The sequence below is a fragment of the Pangasianodon hypophthalmus genome, chromosome 2, assembly GCF_027358585.1.
Source record: "Pangasianodon hypophthalmus isolate fPanHyp1 chromosome 2, fPanHyp1.pri, whole genome shotgun sequence".
In the NCBI taxonomy this organism is placed as follows: domain Eukaryota; kingdom Metazoa; phylum Chordata; class Actinopteri; order Siluriformes; family Pangasiidae; genus Pangasianodon; species Pangasianodon hypophthalmus.
In genome coordinates, this window is record NC_069711.1 from 1732501 (window position 1) to 1750749 (window position 18249).

The following is an 18249-nucleotide window of genomic DNA, read 5'->3' on the forward strand; positions in this document are numbered from 1 at the left end:
TTTTTCTTTTTTACAGATTTTAATTTTCAATGTTAAACACTTATTTATTTATTTTTTATTAAAGATTAAATAAAAACTAAATAAAACTAAAACTAATAAAACTTAAAAACTAGCCCAAATATAGTGATACATATTGTGTATTGTAGAAATGAAAATCATGATACAATATTTTTGTCATATCGCTTATGACATTAATTTAAAATGTAAAATGAATGCTATGAAACATTTCCCACAAGTCTGACCAATTTCATGTTTCTATCTTTATCTTTATCTTTAGAGCTTTTTAAGAGCACAGGAGTGTCACTTACTCCATCATGGAGGCCTCTTTCATGTCTAGGATGTGATCGGTGAGGATCCAGGGCATGGACATCTCGATGGGGAACTGGATACGACGACCCATGGTGAGCTCCAGGAAGAACTCGCGGAACCACAGCTGGGACAGATCACAGCACTGCTGCAGGGTCTCTGCGACAGGACACACACACACACACACACACACACACACACACACACAACCTCCATTTACCTCTTCATCAACCCTCAATCAACTCTCCTACTCTCTTCAAGACTAAGGATTTTCCTGTCTCCTAAATTCCCGAGTTTCATCCATCTTTTTGGAAAACGGTGTATTTTTTGCACACGCACTGGATCAAAGTAACTGAAGAAAACTGTGTCCAGTACCAAAAGATCCAGTTTAGACTCAATCTGATATAAATCTGATATCCTGTGTACACTTTAATAAGAAACGCCAGCACAGTAAATTGAGATGTGCGTACAAAAAAAAAAAAAAAAGGATAAAAACAGAGCTTGAGTGAATTTCGTCACTGAAACCGAGTCACGGCTGATAGACGACGGGGTTCTTACCGCTGAAATTGAGCAGGTGAGTGTAAAAGAAGGATTCCCGGTGGAACTTCTCGATGTCCAGGATGGTGGGACCTTCTAGGCCGCTGCGCAGCGTCTTCTTAGAGCCGCTCTTATCCGCTACCAGAGACTCCAGCATCGTCCTCACCATGTACAGCTGCACAGAGAAAAGATCGGATTAATAAGCAAAGCTCAAAGCTACCTGTTTGGATATCGATCAATGAATAAATAAATAAATAAATAAATTCGATGAACACACCTGAGTGCTAGAAGGACCCACGGCGCGACGGGGCACTTTGATATCAAACCCTCCTTTGGGATCCTTCTCTCCTCGCAGAGCTGGGTCGTTATGAGGCTCTCGTCCCGTCTCCCAGTCACAGATGGTCTTACGGATGGCCTGGAGCACACTGCGACAACAAACCAAAGTGTTTGTTTATGCATGAGTGAAAGCATGATGATGATGATGATGATGATGACGTCTCAATGATTTCTCTGGATCAGGGTAGTCCTTTAACATCAGCAATATTTATATATATTTATATATATTTATTTTGGCAGTGAGACTGTCCTCGAGGTCCACAAGTGCCAGAAATACTGCACAGTTGAAGACCAGATGATGTTTTTCAGCTCTTCAGCTCTTCAACTCCCCAGTTTGCGTGCTCACTGTAGCCTCAGATTCCGTTTCCTGTCTGACAGGAGCAGAACCTGATATAGTCTTCTGCTGTTATAGCCCATCTGCCTCAGGTTTCGACATGTTGAGATGCTTTTCTGCTCACCACGGTTGTAAAGAGTGGTTATTTGAGTTATCGTAGCCTTCCTGTCAGCTTGAACAGCTCATAACTCAAGGCTCGTATCTCTTCCATCCGCAGAACTGGATGTTTTTTCTTTTTCGCACCACTCTGTGCAAACTTTGGAGAGTTTAGAGTGTGTGAAAATCACAGGAGATTATTGCTTTAATGAGTAAGTGGGCAGGTGTTCCTAATAAATTGGTCAGTAAGTGTATGTCCATATGTATCTTTCAGATAACACTTTTAAGAGGATTTGTTGATGCGTTAATGGCCACTAAACTGATTTCAGACTAAGTGTATAATAAGTTTATACACGTGCTTTAAAATGTTTTGCAGGGAAATATACAGTCTCTATTAGGTAGAGATAAGGTAGAGATCTGTCTTTCATATATGGTGTAAAAACACACACACACACACCTCTGGATGACATTCTTCTTCTTCTTAATAGCCTGGCGCAGCGGGTCGCGCAGTGTGACCTGGGCGAAGTCCTGCAGGGCGGAGTAGATGGTGTGGCGGATGGCGTGGTTAAACACACTCTCCATGCGACCCATCAGCACCTGCAGCCCCTTTATCATGGCAATGACCTGGACGGACCCAATCAGAACCAAACCCTCAGTCACTCAGAACCACTGTCCTATTTGAATTACACGCTAACACACACACTTTGTTATGCTTTTTCAGAATCAGACACCGACCTCCACCAGAGCGAACTTCTCTTCGCTGGTGTAGTTGTATCTGGTGGCTCGTTCGTACTCCTCCGCGTTGTCGGGACATTCCTTATTGGAATATTTGTCTGTCGGATGCACCAGCTTCCAGGAATACTGCCAAAAAGAAGTAATATCATCAGAAAATACGTTTTTGAGAAACCGCAAAGTGTAAACTCTTCTGTCCTGAAGATGTCGGAAAACTTAACGCTACGGCTTTACTGTTACAAAGCGCTGACACTGGAGACTCCTTCCATAAATGTTTTATAAACGTCTCCTTACAGAAAACTTCACCATATCAAAGATTGTTTAATGCGTAGAGTGTCTGCCGTGGTTATGTAGCACGTGTGCGCGCACACACACACACACACACACACACACACTCACCACTTCCATGACTTGAGCACTCCACTGAGAGAGCAGCTGAAGGCCCTGCAAGGCCAGGTCACACAACTTCCTGTATTCGGCGTCCGTCTTCTGGGCCTCTTGGCGTCCTGATCCTGTAACCACCTTTACACACACACACACACACACACACACACACACACACAGAGGAGGAGTGAGAAAGTAAGATATTCAAACGTAACCTTAATGCACTTTTAAAATAATATGTACATACTGAAGATCCAGGCATCGTTCCTGCATACGGATGCTGAAGTTTTCTCCCTGCTTTCTTTTTTTTTAAGGGTGCTTTCACAAATACAGTGTTTGACTCGAACCCTGGTGGGTTTTCATATTTCCCCTCGGGTTCGAGAACAAAACAGCAAGTCTGAGACTATCTGAACGAGGTGGTCCAGTTCCATTCGAACGCTAGCACAGATCGACTGTAGCAAGAAAGCAGTTTAATCCTGAATCAATCCAACTGCATGAAGTGAACCAAACTGGGGTAATTTTTTTGACATTTTTCTGTAGATGTGAGCTGATAAAATGATAAAATGAGAGCTGAAATCCTGTGGAAATGGGATACGTCCTGGAGATTTGGACTGACCCAAAAAAATAAAGAAAATAAACACTGGATGTGAAAAACAAATTGTTTAAAACTGGCTATTTTCTGTAATTACGTACTAATTTATTTAGTGCTAGCTCCATGTTCTTCGTGTTTGAGTGATATTTATGATTTTCTAGATATCTATTTATCTGTTTATGATTTTCTAGATAGACAGATAAACAGATAGAAAGAGACAGACAGACAGACAGACAGATAGATAGACAATGATCCCCAAGAAGAAATTTGGGAATTTTCCCTTGGGAAGCTCGTTCTATGCGCACTTGGGAAAGGTTTGTTTACTTTTTTCCACTGTTGCATTTCTAACCAATGAAGGAAAGAGTTTTACGTGTGGGTTTTCAGTCCTACATGTACCACAGTCACAGTTAGTTTTTATGATTTTTTTTTTTTTTTGGTTCTTTTAATTATGTACCATATGAAAACAAACCAAACCAAATAGCGAACGAATCAAAAGTATAAAATTTTTTGTTCCTGCAACCGAACAAATAGGTACAGATGGATGGATGGATGGATGGAGTAAATAATTAAATAAAAATAAGACGCTAAGTAGCAAAAAACATACGAAACGTGATTGTAGTGAACACGAGGTGAATGTCAGCAGAATGTGTGACGGCCATTAAACAACTGAATAAATAAAAAATAAATACAGTGTGAAGGGACGTGAAAGCTCCCGTAGTGTTGTTGTGGTTAATTACTGCTCTTGAAGGAAATTATCCAGGGTTCGACCGCTAAACTAGTAACACGAGCATAATTTCCTATTAAGCTCAAATCACTTCACCAGCCACAATTCAGAGATTTAATAGTTCATTTCTGTTCCGTTTGGTCTCTGAGGAGTAGTAACACGTCTGTTAGTCGCTGTGGATAAATGGCGTCTGCTAAATGCCGTAAACTTGATATAATCATGAGAATTAATTTTAAAAAATAAAAAATGGCCGCCTGGTTGAAGGGACGCACCTCTCTGTTGCTGTAGCGAGCCAATTCGGAGATGAATCGCATGTGATCCTCACGTATCTGAATCATCTGCTCACAGATATTATACTGAGGACTGCTGCCTGCAGATGTACAAGACCACCTGGGACACACACACACACACACACACACACACACATTAAAACAACGGCTTAATACAGACTGAAACACACTCACTGCTTTGACTTTACGGAAAATTTTCCTTAAACGTAAATATAATAAAATGTTTTTAAAAAAAATATTTAAAAATGTCCTTTTAGGATGTAATGATTACTTTTTTTTTTTTATCACTTTTACATGACAAAACCTTTATCTCTTTTTGAGATTCAACTCATTTACGTGAAAAACGTCGCTGTAAACAGAAGTGTTATCGCGTCGTGAGATGTCACAGCCAATCAGGTAACAATACGCAAATGAAAGCCATGTGACAGGGAAAGGAGGAAAATGTGAAACATCTGAGCTGAATGTCTTGATGAAGGTCCAAACGGATGCTAGCGTTATGCGTAATGACATGGTTTACGTCTTACCTGGATTTGTTTTCTTCGAAATGAGCGCTGGTCTTGATGTAGCGCGAGAGCTCGATCTGCATGTCGCCGAACAGCGGCACGACCTGCAGCTGCTGCAGTTCACATCCGAGAGAAAATAAAGAATTAGGGTTTAAAATGAAAAACAACAAACTCCTGTGAATATGAACATACTATATTCATAATCTGGCTAAGGCTAGTCAGCTGAAACGGCTGAGTTTAACGAGTTATATTTTATTTATTTATTTTTAATAGAAAAAAAGTGTTAAATAAATAAATGAACAAATAAATAAATAATAATCTCTTAACTGTCAAGGCATCCACAACTACTTTTTATTTACATTACTTATTCTAAATACGCTATTTTATTTTTATAGTATTTTTTATATTATTTATTCTATTCATTTTTTTGCTATTTTCTTAAAAATATGTTTTAGAAATATTTTTTCATACTTTTAGAAACTAACTGTAAGCAAATAAAATTTTTTTTTTTTTTAACTTACAGATTTTTTCCCCTTCTTTTCAGTTAAATATTTATTATTTATATACTGTATGTATGTAAAAATAATGCTCTGCACACGTTATAATTTTATTTTAAAAATGTGTATTTATTAAATAATAAAATGTATCATCAAACTAAATCTTTCAGTATTATTTTAGTTGTTTTTTTTTTGTTTTTTTTTTTTAAAATTCCACACTGCTGTCTTTGCCAAACTTTATACCGTGATGCACATCACGTGTCGTGAAAAACCGTCTTCGAGAATCGCGATACGATTTATATAAAATATTCAGTTGCTTTCACTCCACACACACACACACACACTTTCACTCCACACACACACACACACTTTCACTCCACGCATCACTTCACCACACACCTTGAAAAATTTGTCGATTTTGGTGAGGTTGATTCTCTTCTTAGCGTCCAGTTTGTAGATGTTGCTGTTGGTTCCATCCATTAGATACAACCCGAAGCCCATGACCTGAAAGGAATGACGAAGAACATGATTACGATCACCGTGGTAAATAAAATAAAATGAATAAATTAACCCTTTGTGTGTGTATGTGGTGTCGTACTTTGAGCAGCATGTGCTTCTCGTCGGGCGTGAGGTACATCTTGTTCTCGTAGTAGTCCACGCAGAGGTTGACGATGTCAGCCAGGAGCTCTTCGTAACCATTAATCACCTCTAACTGCTGCTGGAGGGACTGAAGAGCACACACACACACACACATACTTAAACATGCTGGCTAGTGGAACATCAGTGCAGAGTAGAGGGCGGTCAGTGAGCTGTGGTACCTGTGTGATCTTGTTGTGGTTGGCCAGGAACATGGACAAGTTCTGAGACTCCTGAATAGAAGACGGCTCGGACATTTTCCTCAGGAACTGCGCCGCTCTGTCAGATAGAGAAGACTTTAACGCTTCGACCCCTTTATTACTAAAGCACAATACACGCGATATAATAAAAGAAAGTAAAGCAAAGCAGTCAAACTTCCCCTAAGATGTTCATAAGGATTTTTATACTATAGTGCTGCTGAGTTCATGATTCTGATTGGTCAGAAGATATTCAATAATTTTCTATAACAGCAGCAGAACTGCATTTAATGCATTGGTTCTAATACGTCATCATTTCTCGACTTTATCAACGAATAAACAGATCGTTGATACGGTGAAGTTTTCTCTAAGGAGATGATTATTTAACATTTATGGAAGGAGTCTCTGGTGTTAGAGAATATATTATTTCTTACAGTATGCAGTGCCATCTACTGTACATTAGTGGTACTGTCTTTTTTATTTAGGGAGACTGGAAGTGATGTATTAATCCTCCACATTATCAGTCTCACACGCGCACACACACGCACGCACGTACGCGAGCCATGAGCCTCCGAAGCAATCAGTCTGAAGAAGTGTAGTGCAATCGTAGCGAAAGCTTTTGGGTGAAAGTTAATATGGCCAACGTGCTGGAACGTGTTTGTGGAATGCTCGGGCTACAGCAGTACTAACACTGCTAACAAGAACATCCAAGCTGAACGAGATGGCTGATGCAAATATTCAGTGTGACGCTACTGATAATAAGCAGCTCCTCTTTTTATTTTAAACCCGATTTTCTCCCAATTTGGTCATTTGAACCATCAGACAACAGCCACCTAGCTACATGGAAGTCGCGTCTTCAGGATTCGAACACGACAACAGGACGAGTGGTTTCTCCTTTACGCCACTCAGGAGCTCATTTCTGTTTCCTATTGGCTCACAAGATCGATAATTGCGAAATCATAGGTCAAAGTTCACCTAGGTAAAGTTTGTGCTACATTCACGCAACTGCTACCAGCAACAAACGTCGACTAGATGTCGTAACTCATAATTCCTGACTTACAAAAAAAAAAAAAAAAAAAAAACCAACCAAAAAAAAAAAACCTCCTCAACTCAGAAATCGAAATGCATTACTAGCTAGCTAGCATTACGTGCTATATTTTGACAGTTTGGATTTCCGGTCTTAATCCTTATTGGACGAATTACTTACAAATACAAATTTACAGTTAATGTCTACTCACATAATAGATTTTTACCAAAGGGACACTTGTGTAAGATGCTAGAACGAAACAGCTATCGGCCAGAAATGTTGACAAAAACAAAAACACAACAAGCTACGTAAAGTCATAGCAAGATCAACAAAATGAGCGGTAATGAGCTGAACAGAGCTTAGACATGACCTTTGGTTCAAAAACAAAATATGATTTTGAAATTTTAAAAATGTATGTAGAACAGTATTATTGTTTTTTTCCAGAAGGTAGAGCGTTTGTTTAGCGTTTGTTTTTTGTTTTTTTTTAAGGGATGTCCCGAGCCGATTAAGACGTTTTTTAACTGATCGGTATTGGCTTTATTGAGCACTAACCTAAGCCCGATCCTTCGTTTTACGTCTGCTGTCAAAAAAGCAGCCCAACAGCCACTTGTGATGTCTGCGATGCGAGCATTTCGCGAGGCGGTAGCAACAGAGCTGCGTTCAATGCCACCAATTTGACCAACACTCAGCAGAATCCAGTGAGTTCACTCAGGTAACTCAGGATACTTTTAAAAGGAGAGAGAAGTTTCCTCTTGACAGAGACAAGGCCAAAAAGATTACAGAGAGGGGAACTGAATTCATCGCTTTGGATGACCAACCCATCGCTGTTTTAGAGAACACAGGTTTTCACCATCTTTTGGAGCGTTTGGAGCTACGGTACACCCTACCCTCTCCACACTACATTTCAGAAGGATCGTGACCACCTACGAGGTCTTTTTTTTCTGGGAGTGGATGTGAGTGTAACACGCACCGTTTGTAGGCCGAGTGGTCGTTCTTGACGCTGCACTTCATGTTCTTTAGCTCGTCCAGCACGGCAAACATGTTGATGAACTTTCCCAGGGTGAGCAGGTAAGCCTCGGACACGAAGTCCTTCCTGCGCTCGGCGTGACACAGACGACGCACCTCACCGCAGAAACGATCGATTGCAGTGCGCTGGGAAAGAAGACGATCGTTGTTCGGTTATTCGTGTCCTACTTAGGTCATCTGAAGCACTTACACGCTGATGCACCTTTTCATACGGACAAGATGATGCTTCAGCGAACACTGTCGCCATGACAACAACCCGATATCAGTGGTCGTTACCTGGAAGTACATGAAGTTCATCAGCTTGGTGACCTCAGGCTCCAGCACCTCCACGGTCTTCTCGTAGATCTCCACTCTGTTGGGCTGCTCGTTGCACTTCACCTAAAAGAAAACGTTGACAAAAAAAGACATGAAAATGCAAAATAAAAAGCGACTACAAGTGACATGAGCACTGCGTGTGTGTGTGTGTGTGTGTGTGTGTGTGTGTGTGTTACCTGAGGGATGGCTCGGGAGCAGCTTCTCCACGTGTAGAGCATCACAGCGTACTCCTGGCCCTCCTCCAACATCTCATTCTGTACACAACAGGCAAAAATAAATAGTTTGCAAAATTGTTTACAAATAAAAAAGTGGTGACTGGGGAATATGAAGACACCATGTGAAGCATGGTGCTGGTAGCATCATTATAAGAATTTCCCCTCAGTGTATCTTCACTACATTTTAATATAAAAACAAAACAAGCAGAAAAAGGAAAACTCTTGAATTTGCCGGATAATTTACTCAGATGAGTCCTGTGACTCATCTGACTCACCTGACTCAGATATAGTCAAATTGAGTCAGAGTGAGACAGCGTGGACACAGAAGCAAGTCAGAGTGAGACAGAGCAGAGACAGAGGCGAGTCAGAGTGAGACAGAGCAGAGACAGAGGCGAGTCAGAGTGAGACAGAGCAGAGACAGAGGCGAGTCAGAGTGAGACAGAGCAAACACTGAGGCGAGTCAGAGTGAGACAGAGCAGAGACAGAGGCGAGTCAGAGTGAGACAGAGCAGAGACAGAGGCGAGTCAGAGTGAGACAGAGGCGAGTCAGAGTGAGACAGAGCAAACACTGAGGCGAGTCAGAGTGAGACAGAGGCAAGTCAGAGTGAGACAGAGCAGAGACTGAGGCAAGTCAGAGTGAGACAGAGGCGAGTCAGAGCGGACACTGAGGCGAGTCAGAGTGAGACAGAGGTGAGTCAGAGCGGACACTGAGGCGAGTCAGAGTGAGACAGAGGCGAGTCAGAGTGAGACAGAGGCGAGTCAGAGTGAGACAGAGCAGAGACAGAGGCGAGTCAGAGTGAGACAGAGCAGAGACAGAGGCGAGTCAGAGTGAGACAGAGCAGAGACAGAGGCGAGTCAGAGTGAGACAGAGCAGAGACAGAGGCGAGTCAGAGTGAGACAGAGCAGAGACAGAGGCGAGTCAGAGTGAGACAGAGGCGAGTCAGAGCGGACACTGAGGCGAGTCAGAGTGAGCTTTACCATGCTGGAGTGGACAGTGGCCTGCTCGATGTAGCGAGCGATGCCGGTCACAAACGCGTTGCGATCTTCAAAGTTGGTGTTGAAGTTGGGCTGTTGATGGAAGAACATCGACACATTAACTAATTAAATATCATTTGTCCAAATAACATCGAGAAACATTTCAGGGTTTTTGAAGTTAGCAACAACAACAACAAAAAAAAAAGAAAGAAAAAAAAAAACAGTAAAAATAAATTGCCTCTAAATCTAACAAAATAACTCAAACCAAATGTGAATCAATTTCCCTTTTTGTTTTTCTTACAAAACAGTAAACCCCAAGTATATTTAAAGTATATTTCTGTTTTTTTTGTTATATAATAAAAAGAAAAACACAGTTTTATTTTAGGAACATGTTGTCATTACTTTTCTTCATTCCCTTTTTTGTTTTTCTTATAAATAAATAAAAAAAAATTGCTTTTCTTGGAAAGAAATAAACAAAAAAACAAACAAATGAATTTCTGTTTAAAAGAAATACTGTCATTATCAGCCTACATTTTTCTGTTGTTGTTGTTTAAGTAAATAAACTAAGAAATAAATTTATATTTAAAGGATGTTTCGTGCATTCCTCGGGTATAAAAACTACAACAACAAAAAAAATGACAAAAGAATTTTTAAGAAATTATATAAATTAAGTTATCATATAAATTAAAAATATATTAAAAAAAAGAAAAGAAAAAAAAAGAAAGAAATAAAACCCTAACTGCATGAAAGGAACTGGAACAAACTAAAGCATTTATTATTTTTTTTTTTATCATTACTATAGTACAGTGTAGTATTACTACTGTTATAGATCTAGACATAGGGGTGTGTGTGTGTGTGTGTGTGTGTGTGTGTGTGTGTGTGTGTGACCTGGTATATGAGTGACGAGGGCAGGGGCTCGATGCAGGGCTGCTGGTCTGGAAGTGGAAGCTCCTCCAGCAGGTCCACGTTGGACAGAGCGTCCTCCAGAGACACCGTGGCCGTCATGATTCTACATAAGAAATTAAAGATAAATAATAATTCTAAAAATAAAATCACGATATTCTAATATCAACGATATACTAATATCAAGGCCGCACAATATATCACTTATTAACCGTTAATAATACGCAATACTGGCTGTTTCAGTACTGACATCACTGTCAGCTACCAACAATTACAATTTTTATTTATTAAAGAATTTGATTTTTTTTTATTTATTAAAGAACACGTCAAACTTTCTTTTTAACATTTATAGCTACGTTTAATGTCGTGGAACAACATTACAGTTACAGTCTCTTTTTTTCTCTCTCTTGACTAGACCAAAAAAAAAAAAAAAAAATGCAAATCATGTAAACCGAAGTGGAAACATTCATATATGAAGCGCCGACGCTGGAGACTCCTTTCACGAATGTTAAACAAGAGATTACACACGTTTATAAAGTGAAGCGTTCGCCGGACACGTCCCTGAGAACGAGCTGTTGCTATAGAAACGATCATTAGTATCAGAGCGAGTGCATTAATAATAACAAACCTGCACTACTGTCAGAGCTGCTGTTATGGAGAATTAATCAACACCTTCCAACACTCTTAGTCACAGCGATTAAAGCTACGAGCAGACGTAAGCACAGGCGGAGCTGTTTTTGTGTTGCATTGCGTTAATTTTTTTTTTTTTTTAAAGTCTATAATCACCAGGTATTGAGATTGTTGTCATACTTTACCCTCAGGCAACGCCGGACTCGCGCTGTCACACGTCTGCACTTTGTTTCTAATTCACGACTCGGGTACACCCCTGAAACTGCCTCACTTCCTCGTTTGCGGCTAAGAATAGCTTCAAGATAGAGCGAAGAACCCAAAATCAACTTTTCGTAGAGGGTTTGATTGGAAAAATCTGCGTCACGCCTCATCATGTGTGACTTCAAACAGAAAAAAAAATTAATCTTTCTTTTTTTTAAACTGTATAGGATCTGCCTACTGTCTCAGAGACCATGAGTCATTATGGGGGATTTTAATTCTGGAAACAGAAAAAAAAAAAACATCCATTAGAGTGAAAAAAGGAAGCAGCTCTTTGGTGCTGTTCCTCAAAAAAATAAAAAAATGCTTGCTCTTACACGTCAAACAGTAAAAAAGCACATTCCTTCCTGCAAAATGATAAAATCTTTACGAATAAACGGTAAATAAATGCAGCTCTCGATTTAATCAGATGCTAATTTCTGACTTTTCTTTCCAAATGACTGATATTTTACAGCGTGCCTAATCTTACTTTAGGCTTTATTTTGCAGCTGAGCTTCAAAAATAAGGAAGTTTAGTAACCAGAAGTAACGTCTCGGCAGACTCCGCAGGTCCGGTCGCGCAGGCCACGGCGCAGCAGATCGCAGCAAAATCCACCAGCAGTGTTTTACTGCATGCATTCAATATAAACAGCTATTAAAGGTGCAGTGGTCAACTTTTTATTCCTTACTTGTACAAATAACCTTTTAACCATTGGATTAAAACAATGGATTAAAACAATAGATTAATCCATGGCATTCCGGTCCTGAATGCTTGTTTGTGCTGGGATTCGCCTCCTGTCAATCATTTTATAGACAGTATACTCTACAGGCCAGTGTAGATCCTGGGGGCGGAGCTTCGTGAACACGGGCGGGAATTATTCAAATGTCAAACGCACCTAACCATTACAGGCCTTATCTTGGGGGGGAAAAAAAAATTTGATAAATGATTTTACCTTTAAAGATTTTCCAGCAAGATTTTCCACACGGAATCAAAAGAAATAATTATAAGAAACATTAAAATGAATTCTAAATATTTCAAAACTTCCATGTTTCAGCTTGCAGCAGCATGCAGTGTGGCGTCGGTTAAAAATCAAAATTCAAATTCTAACTGCTACAGAGTTTAAAATTCAAAATCCAACGATATTAACGGACATTATGCGATCATCACCATGGCGACATTGTGCCAAAGATGGGAAGGAAAGGAAAGGAAAAAAGGGTGACGGGTGACATCAGCCATCTTGGAAAAACCCAACCTCCGACACGGAAAAGTGTAACAGAACTGGAACATTCAACTCAGAATTCCCAGTCGGAAGTTCGAGAAACATCCACTTCATTACAAAGAAAGTTACACAAACACACCGGATGTCACGACAAAATGGCGGCTCACGCAGTGAACAGTAAACAGTTTCAGTCATTTCTACTTGATTTTATTTGCTACGTAGCTTTTTGTGTTGCGAAACATTTCGATTTGTAACATAATTAACTTAATGATTTCAGTCTAATTTTACTAACGTGATAAAATCAGATCAAGATATTTGACCTAGATTATACACCTTTTCTCATGGCTAATCGGACAGTAATAGTTTATGTAGATCTTTTTTTTTTTAAAGACTAGCCAAACAAATGTTTTTTTTTTTCCTTCCTGGAACGTGTTTAAGATCGGAACTTGGGAAAATCGACTTTCCGAGTTCCGAGTACAACGGCTCGTAGTGTTAGCGCCACGGTAAACAAAGATGGCAGACGACAAATTTGTGCCGTCGTGAGAAATTTCTCTTTAAGCTCTAAAAGTAAGCTCTGCTACGACATCGTGGCAAACTCACGACATGGCTACACACACGCTAGTGCTGAGGACAAAATAAAAAATGCTAAATGGATAAAAAAAAATAAAAAATCTCCTCGAGCTCACTATGAACAACGTCTGCCTGAGTTGTAGATGGTCGGATGACGTAAGAAAGCGATGTTCTTTAATCACAGGTCTACCGTTAGAGGATCTTCGTCGTATAATCCGATACACGGAGAAAACGCAGTCTGTTACAGAATTCGAACGAGATTTTAATCTTAAAACACAGCTCAAAACGGCATATTTAACTGAACTTTAATGAAAATGATAGTAGGATGAGGGGGATAGACGGAGTACGTCCCTGACGCCGTAACACAAACATCGTTAAACATCACCGAAGACACGAATACAAAACACTATCTCGACTTAAATCACTTCAATCAGAATTTCCGCTGGGTGTCACACCGGATCAGACGTTTCTCACAAGTTGTTTACACTGTGCATGCGCGCACACACACACACACACACACACACACACACACACACACACACTCACACTTTGAGAGAATTTCCTCCAGCATGCAGGCATTTTCACACATTTCTCCCACACATGCACTGAGAGCGTCGAGCGCGTTAACACTCTCTCAGATGCAACACGTTCACATGCAGAGACTCCAACACTCAAAACACTTTTCACAGTTCTGGGCCTTTTGCTCAGTTGCAGTTTGGTCTGAGTAGATTTAACACCGTACAGATTCAAACACACTCGCAAAAAATAAAAAAAATAAATGTCTTGTACACAAACTCACAGAGCTAGCAGGCCCAAAATAAATGAAGGTTTTAAAGACAGCAGGATTTTTGTGAACGGTATCCAGAAATCATCTCAAAACACACACACACACACAAACAAAACAGCCCAGCATGTTTGGTCGCTTTATGTAATTTTGTAATTTGAGTCAGTGTTGAAATCACGTCCTGCAAGTTGTCTGGGTCACAAAAATGATGAAGTAAACACAGCAGAGTTCAACACAAACGCACTGAATCGTGCAAACGTCAAACCCTTTTACCATCCGTTCACATTACAGTAAAGAGAAACACTTCCTGCTTCTTAAATACTTGTTTCGGAGGTTATTTATGGAGAATACAAGAGCGCCTTCGCGGCCATTAGTCTGAATCTGAGTCTGAATCTGAGTCTGAATCTGAATCTGAGTCAAAATTCATACTTTTGTTTCATTATGAATCAAACAAATCGAACGAAAAAGCAAAGTGAGTTGAATAAAGTTAAAGAGTTGAAAGAGTCGTCCTCATTCAACAGGAAAAAGAGCAAACAAACCTTTCTCACCACAAGATAACAGAAATCACTTTATTATAGAGAACACGAAGACGGGATTAAATATTCATATTCATGGCTACAGCTCTGTCATTTGGATCAGTTTAGAGGCTACAGCTCTGTCATTTGGATCAGTTTAACGGCTACAGCTCTGTCATTTGGATCAGTTTAACGGCTACAGCTCTGTCATTTGGATCAGTTTAACGGCTACAGCTCTGTCATTTGGATCAATTTAACGGCTACAGCTCTGTCATTTGGATCAGTTTAACGGCTACAGCTCTGTCATTTGGATCAGTTTAACAGCTACAGCTCTGTCATTTGGATCAATTTAACGGCTACAGCTCTGTCCTTAGGATCAGTTTAACGGCTACAGCTCTGTCCTTAGGATCAGTTTAACGGCTACAGCTCTGTCCTTAGGATCAGTTTAACGGCTACAGCTCTGTCATTTGGATCAGTTTAGCGGCTACAGCTCTGTCCTTTGGATCAGTTTAGCGGCTACAGCTCTGTCATTTGGATCAGTTTAACAGCTACAGCTCTGTCATTTGGATCAGTTTAACGGCTACAGCTCTGTCCTTTGGATCAGTTTAGCGGCTACAGCTCTGTCCTTTGGATCAGTTTAGCGGCTACAGCTCTGTCATTTGGATCAGTTTAACGGCTACAGCTCTGTCATTTGGATCAGTTTAACGGCTACAGCTCTGTCATTTGGATCAGTTTAACGGCTACAGCTCTGTCATTTGGATCAGTTTAACGGCTACAGCTCTGTCATTTGGATCAGTTTAGCGGCTACAGCTCTGTCCTTTGGATCAGTTTAGCGGCTACAGCTCTGTCCTTTGGATCAGTTTAGCGGCTACAGCTCTGTCATTTGGATCAGTTTAACAGCTACAGCTCTGTCATTTGGATCAGTTTAACGGCTACAGCGCTGTCATTTGGATCAATTTAACGGCTACAGCTCTGTCATTTGGATCAGTTTAACGGCTACAGCTCTGTCATTTGGATCAGTTTAACGGCTACAGCTCTGTCATTTGGATCAGTTTAACGGCTACAGCTCTGTCATTTGGATCAGTTTAACGGCTACAGCTCTGTCATTTGGATCAGTTTAACGGCTACAGCTCTGTCATTTGGATCAGTTTAACGGCTACAGCTCTGTCATTTGGATCAGTTTAGCGGCTACAGCTCTGTCCTTTGGATCAGTTTAGCGGCTACAGCTCTGTCCTTTGGATCAGTTTAGCGGCTACAGCTCTGTCATTTGGATCAGTTTAACAGCTACAGCTCTGTCATTTGGATCAGTTTAACGGCTACAGCGCTGTCATTTGGATCAATTTAACGGCTACAGCTCTGTCATTTGGATCAGTTTAACGGCTACAGCTCTGTCATTTGGATCAGTTTAACGGCTACAGCTCTGTCATTTGGATCAGTTTAACGGCTACAGCTCTGTCATTTGGATCAGTTTAACGGCTACAGCTCTGTCATTTGGATCAGTTTAACAGCTACAGCTCTGTCATTTGGATCAATTTAACGGCTACAGCTCTGTCCTTAGGATCAGTTTAACGGCTACAGCTCTGTCCTTAGGATCAGTTTAACGGCTACAGCTCTGTCCTTAGGATCAGTTTAACGGCTACAGCTCTGTCATTTGGATCAGTTTAGCGGCTACAGCTCTGTCCTTTGGATCAGTTTAGCGGCTACAGCTCTGTCATTTGGATCAGTTTAACGGCTACAGCGCTGTCATTTGGATCAATTTAACGGCTACAGCTCTGTCCTTAGGATCAGTTTAACGGCTACAGCTCTGTCATTTGGATCAGTTTAACGGCTATGTGACACGTTTGATTCACTTCCCACAGTCGAGTTGATTCAGAATCGAATCACTTTCTAACAAACCGTATCGGAAAGAGAAAAGGAAAGACGCACCAGGGTTTGACTCAAACGCCCCGCATACAACGCACATTTTTTCTACGCTTGCATGTTCTCGCAAACCTCTGCGCAGGATATTCGGCTGTTTCACAGAACACAGATCAGAGAAGGCACAACAAAAACAAACAAAATAAATCACTTAAAGCAAAGAAAATACTAAAAAATAAGCAGCAAGAGGATTCCCGTGGAGGAACGCAGTCTTAAACCGGAAAAATGTTACCCGATATTGAAAGAAAGGACAGAAATATTCACACACATGATCTGAAATAAATCTTGTAGATCACCAGATCATCAGATTTTACAGTATACATGGTGAGTTAAAGTCATGATTGAACATTTAAACTAACGAGAAGTAATGCAATGTTCAGAAGCAGGAATCTCTAACCGACTCACGAATCGATTCAGTTGATTCAGAGTCGATTATAAAATGATTCTTTAAGCCAACGAGCTCCTTCACACATTTATACTGTAATTTATACTGATTTTCTCTTTATTACATCGTTCGACGTTCCACAACATTAACTGTAACTGTAAATGGATAAAAAGTATGGCGTGTTGTAATTTAATAGATAATACGTAATCGTTGGAAAATTGCTGCGGTATAAGAGGAATAAAACACTCCAGGACGTGCTGCTCTGGGAAAATAATTGATTTTCGGGTTGCTGATTACTTTCCCATCACAGCACTACACGGAGTGATTCATTCCTTACGGAAAAGAAGTTGGAAGTTTTACAAAAAAAATTTTTTTGTCTGTTTTGTGTAACACTTATTTTATTTGTGTATTATTTTGAGGAGCAGCTCATCCTAAAGAGCAAAAAAAAAAAAAAAAAAAAAAAAAAAAAAAAAAAAGTTCAGGAAGTACAAAAAGTTTGCACTATTTTCATTTTTGCTTTTACTTTTATTTTGTTTTACACTGGTTTATTTTCATTTCTATGAATTTTAACTGAAATTTATGGACTTTATCATAAAATCAATAGACTTGAAGTCCTTAAATAGGAAAATAAACTTAGCAAGCTGAGTATTTTTCTATGAACAAGGATTTAAATAGAGTTTGTGGTTAGTAAACACACATAGCTGGCTCATAAAATGATTATAAAAATATTTTGATAAAGTTAACAGTGAGAAAAAGCTGTTTTTTTCTCATTATTCTGTCTGTATTTTAAGTTAAAAACCAGTGTTTAACTCGTGAAGTGCAGATTTCCACACAGCGGCCTAGCATTAGCTCGGAGCTCTACAAACAAAAAGTCTGCATTAAACTCTTATACTTTCTTGTTTTTATAACCAAAAACATTCACTTAATCATCTTTCTTGGTCAAAACTCGAAGCGAGAACAAAGTATCGCCAAACACACAAGACAACACCCAAAGTCGAGTTAGCAAAACTTTTTTTTTGGCTGCTAAAGCAAGTCAGATACCCACCCTTAAAATTTTTTCCAGGGATAAACCGATGAAGTCCCAGTGAATTAAATCTCCATTTGCCGAAGTCACAGCGACGACAGAAGTCTCTCCTGGAGTAAATATTATCCCCCGAGGCCTCGGTGTTATATTTATAATAAAACTTTGCTGTAAAACGCGATGAAATCCTGCCTTTCCGCCTCTGCAGAAACACACAGGCGGACGTCGGGAGGAGTTCCCGTTTCTCTACAGGAAAACTCAACAGGAAACTCCGCCGCCATTTTACACAGCGGCCACAAGAGGGCGCCATTTTAGAGCGCCGCCATCAGAGGACGCCATTTTAGAGC

General features: G+C 40.0%; 1 protein-coding gene across 1 annotated transcript in view; it reads right to left on the reverse strand.

Moving 5' to 3' along the window:
• cyfip1 (cytoplasmic FMR1 interacting protein 1) overlaps positions 1–18155 on the reverse strand; it is a 29707-nt gene extending 11552 nt beyond the window's left edge. The window contains exons 1-17 of the mRNA XM_034311916.2: positions 17927–18155; positions 10610–10730; positions 9725–9814; positions 8709–8786; positions 8494–8595; positions 8162–8343; positions 6150–6246; positions 5930–6058; positions 5731–5835; positions 4856–4947; positions 4314–4431; positions 2741–2863; positions 2345–2470; positions 2067–2233; positions 1121–1268; positions 865–1018; positions 309–465 (exon numbers count right to left, since the gene is read on the reverse strand). Coding sequence (XP_034167807.2) covers positions 309–465; positions 865–1018; positions 1121–1268; positions 2067–2233; positions 2345–2470; positions 2741–2863; positions 4314–4431; positions 4856–4947; positions 5731–5835; positions 5930–6058; positions 6150–6246; positions 8162–8343; positions 8494–8595; positions 8709–8786; positions 9725–9814; positions 10610–10726 — 1985 coding nt within the window. The 5' untranslated portion in view covers positions 10727–10730; positions 17927–18155. The remainder of the gene's footprint in view (positions 1–308; positions 466–864; positions 1019–1120; positions 1269–2066; positions 2234–2344; positions 2471–2740; positions 2864–4313; positions 4432–4855; positions 4948–5730; positions 5836–5929; positions 6059–6149; positions 6247–8161; positions 8344–8493; positions 8596–8708; positions 8787–9724; positions 9815–10609; positions 10731–17926) is intronic.
• Between the last annotated feature and the right edge of the window lie 94 nt (positions 18156–18249).